The 7,085-nt window shown below is 36.7% G+C and overlaps 1 protein-coding gene across 1 annotated transcript; it reads left to right on the forward strand.

The window, feature by feature from the left end:
• The first annotated feature begins 369 nt into the window (after nucleotides 1-369).
• On the forward strand, nucleotides 370-4,259 carry LOC137711100 (embryogenesis-associated protein EMB8-like). The gene is made up of 8 exons (XM_068450304.1): nucleotides 370-912; nucleotides 1,106-1,234; nucleotides 1,501-1,632; nucleotides 1,884-2,026; nucleotides 2,123-2,220; nucleotides 2,310-2,404; nucleotides 3,008-3,061; nucleotides 3,823-4,259. The coding sequence occupies exons 1-8, from the start codon at nucleotides 520-522 to the stop codon at nucleotides 4,033-4,035; spliced, it is 1,257 nt and encodes a 418-aa protein (XP_068306405.1). The 5' UTR covers nucleotides 370-519; the 3' UTR covers nucleotides 4,036-4,259.
• Nucleotides 4,260-7,085: the final 2,826 nt, after the last annotated feature.

Consider the following 7,085-nt stretch of genomic DNA (forward strand, 5'->3'; position numbering starts at 1 on the left):
AACATGTAGATCAATTCAAAATAATAAATTAATCATAAAAAAATGATTTAAACGTAATACTCCCCTGATTGAAGAATAAACTATCTTTAGCGCAGCGTCAAGAACGTATTGTAGGCATAATTATGGAGGCCATATAAAGAGAGATGGTGCAGTAATAGTAGAGAGAAAGATGTGTAATTGTGAAGTGTGTTTGATTCATCTCATTTTGTCTTTATTTATAGTAGTAGAAAAGGTAAAACATTTTACTTTAGGATTACAACATTTAATAAGTAATTTAATCCTAATAGGGAATATATAATACTTTTGCAGATTCCTTAGGATTTACACAAACACATTCCTATTCTAAATATGACTTCAACATATATATATATATATATATATTTTATGTAAATATATTTATTTAATACAAGTATTATTTAACCGTTTGTAGCCAAATAGTGAAAGAGAGAGAAACACTTTTTGTTGTCTTTCCGAAAGCCACTCGTCAAGCTATCCGCTGCATACAAAACCAACCAACCAATGGCCAGAGCCTCCCTGGGCTACTCACCACCTCTCTCCTATTTCCGCCACGTGTCCCATCTCCACAGCCGCACTCGCCTCTCCGCCTTCTCCTCGCTCCCCGTCAACTCATCCGCCGCCCCCATGGCCCACCCGTCCCTCGAAATCCTCGGTGGCGCCCGCGACCTCTTCCTCCCCGTCCTCACCACCGTGACCCGACCCTACGACCCGTATCCCATAATCGGGTCGAACCGCCACGTCGAGACCATATTCGCTTCGTTCTACAGGTCCACTCCCGACGTCAGGCTTCGCCGAGAGTGCCTCCGTACTGCAGACGACGGCGCCGTCGCCCTCGACTGGGTCTCCGGCGACGACCGCCTCTTGCCCCCCGATTCCCCTCTCCTCATTCTCCTGGTGCGTTCGCTCTCACATTTCTCTTCCTTTAAGGGGTGTGGTCAAACTTGGAGTTAAAAGAGCATTTTAAAGTGATAGAATTCACTACATTATTTCCTGTTTGTTTCCCGGGAAAAATTACAATAATGAAAAAAGCGCAAAGCTTTTGAGTTAAAAGTTGAATTTGGATTCTGGGTAATGGGTGTTTTTGCAGCCGGGTTTAACTGGAGGGAGTGATGACTCGTATGTCAGACACATGTTGGTTCGCGCCAAAAGTAAAGGATGGCGGGTTGTGGTGTTCAACAGCCGCGGTTGCGGCGGCAGCCCTGTGACAACTCCTCAGGTATTCTCACTTTGGCCCAATCAATTTCCATTTTACAATTGTACCAATTTGTGATTCTCTGTGTTTAAACTTATAATCCTAATTAACATTTTTTGCTAGCATTGTTTACAATCGGCAGGATTGATACTTGTTGTCATGAGGTGGTTGTTTTCGAGTTCGGATTTTCTTTGGTTCCTTGATGGGAGTTGAATGCTGAAGATTTGAACTTTTTGATGTGTTTATTAAGCCTGTTTTGTGATTAGTTATCTTATGGCGCTGATGTGCAGTTCTATTCGGCTTCATTTTTAGGAGATATGTGTGAAGTAGTGGCTCATGTTGGCACTCGGTATCCGAAAGCTAATATGTATGCTGCTGGCTGGTCTCTTGGTGCTAACATTCTCGTTCGCTACTTGGGTCAGGTAAAATGTAACTTCACTCATTTCCTCTCACGTTCTGGCAGTATACTTTGTCATTGACCAATCACTTTTAGGATTTCTGTACTGTTTGTTCGTTTGGACAATTGACTTGCACTACAATTGTCCAGTGTGTGTGCACTACAATTGTACAGTTATAAAAATTACCAATACACGGACCTACATTTTGCACTGGAATTTTCTTATCCCTTTCTCCACTTTCATTTCATTTGTATTCAATGATGTGGTACCTGCAGGAATCTAATGCATGCCGTCTTTCTGGTGCTGTCTCATTGTGTAATCCTTTCAATTTGGTCATTGCAGACGAGGACTTCCATAAGGGCTTTAATAATGTTTATGACAAAGCTCTTGCAAGTTCACTCTGCAAAATTTTCAAGAAGTAAATCTCATGAAATATTAAATTATGTTCTCAACCGTTGTTTATATTTCAGCTTCAGGTTGATAAATAACCCAATTTTATGGCACTACATTGTAGGCATGCTCTACTTTTTGAAGACATGGGTGGTGAGTATAATATTCCATTGGCTGCCAATGCAAAGACCGTCAGGGAGTTTGATGACGGACTAACTCGTGGTATGTATGTTGTGTACATGAAACCATTTGATTTCAGATGGGATAACATGACATTCATCTGATGAGAACACCTTCAATGAAAACTGCAGTTTCGTTTGGCTTCAAGTCAGTAGATGACTACTACTCTAATTCCAGTAGTTCAAATTCCATAAAGGATGTCTGCACACCATTGCTTTGCATTCAGGTAATCTTTCTCTCGAACATTTCATATGGTTAATAGACATTTTATGAACCTCTCAGCAGATGTTGGTGTGTGTAGATTCTAAAAGCTCTTTTGTTATTATTCTGGTTGAATTTATAGTGGACTTGTTATAAGAAATATTAGACATATCGAGCCGGGGCATATCTATTCAGTGGTGTTTTCTTATACCGAGTTTGGTAGGAATGAGGTGGGAATGATAGAAAAGAGAGAGGGAAGGAAAGATGCAAAGATAGAGGGATAAGGAAAAATAGAGCGATAAGGAACCCCCATGCCCAGTATAATCTCTTCCTCTAACAATGAATAGATTGGTGATTGGTGGAGGGATTGATGAGCATAATAAGCACAAGTTATGACATAATAGTGGTAATCCGTGGCTTTATATTATATTTCCATCACTGTTTATCCCTTCGAAACAAGAAGAGGACAAAACTACTACTTTCCCTTGTCATGACTTACCTCATCCATCCTTTACAGTTATGTCCCTTCTATCAAACAGTGTTCTTGTTATGATTGCATGAGCGGCATAACTAGAATTGTATTCAGTTATTGCAAATGTTCTTACACTTATTGTTCTTATGGTTTCAGGCGGAAAATGATCCAATTGCTCCTAACAGGGGAATTCCTCGTGAGGATATCAAGGTTTGTAGAGTCTCGTGACCAAGACAATATTCCCTAAATTATGTTAAACCTTACCTAATGTTTGGATGAGGGCCTAGTTAACTGAGGCAATATTTGTTAGGAATGCTCTAGAAAAGTTAGACAGAGGTACTTGGAAGTGACTAGATGCAATACATATGAGAGAACTTCCGAACGACTCCTTGAAAGGTGTCATTTGAAATTCTGCTTTTTAGTGTTTTAGTAGTGGCTTTGTAGTGCTTGAGTAGTTTATTGGTAGTGTTCTTGTATTGCATTTTTGACAATCGAGCCGAGAGTTCCTTGGTACTTAGAAACTCCCTCATCCAAACATAGGGATTAGTGGTTTATTTGTTATTTTCCAATAGTTCTTGTATTTTGTTATTTCCAATATAATTTGGCATGTGTAATGCCTTTTACACCAAGATAAACCACAAATTTTTGAAATACTAAGTAACGTGATAGGGTTTAGGGTAGTATGCCGTGGATGGACTGTTCTAGACCGAGCATACCCTTGAAAATGAAATGACCAGGGAATCCCTGTTTCTTACAAAAATTCAACGGACCCCATATGCTTGGGATTGTTAGAATTTTTAATTTTTAATTTATTTTATAAAAGAGGTTATCTTCCTTGGATCACTTGCATAAAATGGATTGGCATACTGTCATGTTCCCTCTGCTTGTGAAGAATATTTCTGACATATCTCTGGTGATCTCCTGTATACTATCAGCATGTTAATATAGTACATCCCTTGCTGTTTTGTCAGGACAATCCAAACTGCTTGTTGATAGTGACACCCAAAGGTGGCCATCTAGGGTGGGTTGCAGGTGCTGAAGCTCCATTTGGAGCACCTTGGACTGATCCGGTCGTCATGGATTTCCTTGAGCATCTGCAGAGAGGAAAATTTGAAGCCTTTTCATCTAGGAATTTGGAAGGCGCGCACCGAAGTTCAGAGGGCTTGCACAGCTTGGAAGTTTAGTTGGATATGTCTTCATTGTTGCCATATACATCTTATATCTTTATCAGATCGTAGTCTTAAAAATGCGATGGAATATGATCAAATACAATACAAATAAGCTAAAATCATTCGATTCTTTGTACTTGTATGCTGTCGAACAGTGACAGCTTAGCGAGCATTCGTGCCTTGGGTCGATGTTTTTCAAATTCTGATGTACCTCGTGTAATCCATGGGAGAAAATTTCACCAGTATTACGTTCTTGTAGTCTTCGCCATTGTGAAAGGTGTAATTGTACGCTGCTCTCAACGTCTATAATGTTCTGAAGAAAACTTCTTTTAAGGGCCTGTTTGGTATCTTATTTGAAAATTTGTATTATTTCTCAAAACATTTCTTAAGAACATTTCTTGAAAACAATTTTCTTTAAGACTCAAAAACTTGATTGGTTTGCGATTTAAAAATTTTAAATCTTACAACTTAAACTAAACAAAAAGATCTAAAAAGAGAGGATCGTAGGATAGGGAGAAACATGAGAAATGAGGAAAGAAAGTAAAAGATGATTGAAGGAAAGAAAAAGAAGAGAGGATCAGACGAGATAGAGAGGAAGATAAGTGAGAGAAAGAACTGAGAGATTGAAAATTGCGAATTGGAGGAGAGACGAAAAAAGTTACCTTTAAAAACTCTAAAAACTCACTTTTTATGTTTTTAGATAATAAACTATATTTTTTAGTTAGCTAAGTTTTTAAGACCTAAAATTTGAAAATTGTTTTTAAGTTTAAAAAATGAAATTCAAGTAGAGTACCAAACACGTCCTAAGTTTTTGTACTGTTTTCATGTTAGTCCGGTGCTTATGCATCTGATTCTTTCGTAGAATCATAGCTGAAATAGAACAAATTGCTACAGAATCCTACCAGGAAGTGATTCAATACACCATTTTCCCCCCTTTAATTTGCTGATTTTCCTACATCTATGTAACACATAGGCCCTGTTTGGCAGATCGGATAAAGGATCGGATAAGATTAGTTATACGGACTCGGGTGTTTGGCGTTCACTCGTACTAAATAAGCGCCGGATTAATTTAACCGGTCGGATAGGATAACATGGTATACACCTGCTTAATAAAACCAACCAAAACGCCTGGATTATTTAGTCGGGGAAGAAGAATATGGGAGAGAAAGGGAGGGAGTTTGGGGGGTGTGGCGGAGAGAGCTGGGGAACAATTATTTGGAATTCTTCTACAGTCGGGGAAGAAGAAGGGAGAGAGAGGGAGGGTGTTTGGGGGGTGCGGAGAGATCTGGGAACAAAAAAATGATTTCACTTTTTTCAAATTTTTTTTTTAAGTTTGATGCCTCCTATCTAGTATAATATCAAACACAGTATAAATAATACGGTCATTAGTCCGATACTGCACCAAACATCTTACTAATTTAGTCAGTACTATCCGGTGGCTATTTATCCTATCCAACGGAAATAGTTAGTACAATCCGAAATGTCAAACGAGGCCATAAGCTCCACTTTAACAAGTCTATTCTTATCCAAGAATCCATAGGTGCTTTTCGTTCAAGTGCTTTCTTCTGTGCGCGCGCTTTTTGCACTTGGAACTTTGTGATGACTTAGACTTCATTAGTTTATTTATTTATTGGTGGTCGTCGCATGGAACTTGGTAGTGTCTAGTGAGGGTGCCCTTGCGTCATTGCTTCTCCAAATACAGTAAATTAATATATATATATATATATATATATATATATATATATATATATATATATATATACTTTTTTTAAAGTATGGTTTGGTAATAATATCTGTAATTATCTAAATGCATAATCTGATCATATCCTTTCTGATTCAGACTTTAAATTTTCCACAACTCAATTGCAATTCTTCTTCCAAATTTGACCAACCTAAACGAAGCTAATAATCATTTTCCCTTTGAAAGGTGGGATGAACTTGGCCCTTTTTAAGTACTCAAGGTTTCAAACTTCCAAACTCCAAAAGAAGATACTAATTCAACATTTTATCTTTCATTTTGTCGTTAAATAAAGTCAAATGCGATAATTCACTGCTTACATTTTGGTCTTGATTACAAAATCAAAATATATATTCACAATTAGGAAACTTCTTCTTACTTTTAGATTGGATTGTGGGACATTACACTTAAGATTTAACATTTCTTTTAACAATACTCTAATAATTATAAAATTTAAATCTAATGATTAAAACACTTGTAACATTATCGCTATGAAAATATCATGTGTTGAGCTGCACCGAAACTATGTTACAAAAACGTAGGACCAGATAGCACATGGTGTGATGTCTTGAATTGATGAAGGCCAATTTTTAGGAATGAGAATCATCTCCAGATCCTCTTTGTGAGAATCCTTAGGATTCTCAAATTGTGTTTGTTTATCGTACATCGTGCGGCTAATTTTTCTCAGGTATTATTTATATTTAATTTTAAATAAAAGTATTTAAAATAATTTCTAACCGCACGATGTATGATAAACGGACACAATTTGAGAATTCTCGAAATCCTCGTAGAATTTTTAGGTCACATGATCCTGACCTCTTCTATTAAATTATTGAACAATCTACTTTTGATATAATGCGCGGGAGAATGGGGGCAATGGGATCCACCAAGTCATGTTTTATCCAATAAAGCCTACGCAAGCCCTGACGTAGTTCTTCCCATGTCATCCAAGCCAAACTATCCAAGATCGAAGCAAAAGAGTTTAAATTTTTTACACCTATTTTGTGTATAGTTTTTATAATTGATTGACATGTTAACAAATTTAATCATTTTTAACTTTATTATCATAAATTTACATATGTTAATTAATAAGAAAGATCACACAGAAGTCACACACAAAATAAATGCACAAAATTTGATTTTAAAGCAACAAGACATTGCTACATCTTTTAGTTTTTATCATTTTGGTTAATTTTCTTGTACTTTATAAGTTTTTTTTTTTTTTTTTTTTTTTTTTTTTTTAACAAACGATAACGTTAATAAGTTAAATTATTAATTATTAGAAGATGGATAAGAATCGAATACATACAAAAATACATAAATATGA

The sequence above is a fragment of the Pyrus communis genome, chromosome 12 (genome assembly GCF_963583255.1).
Source record: "Pyrus communis chromosome 12, drPyrComm1.1, whole genome shotgun sequence".
Lineage (NCBI taxonomy): Eukaryota > Viridiplantae > Streptophyta > Magnoliopsida > Rosales > Rosaceae > Pyrus > Pyrus communis.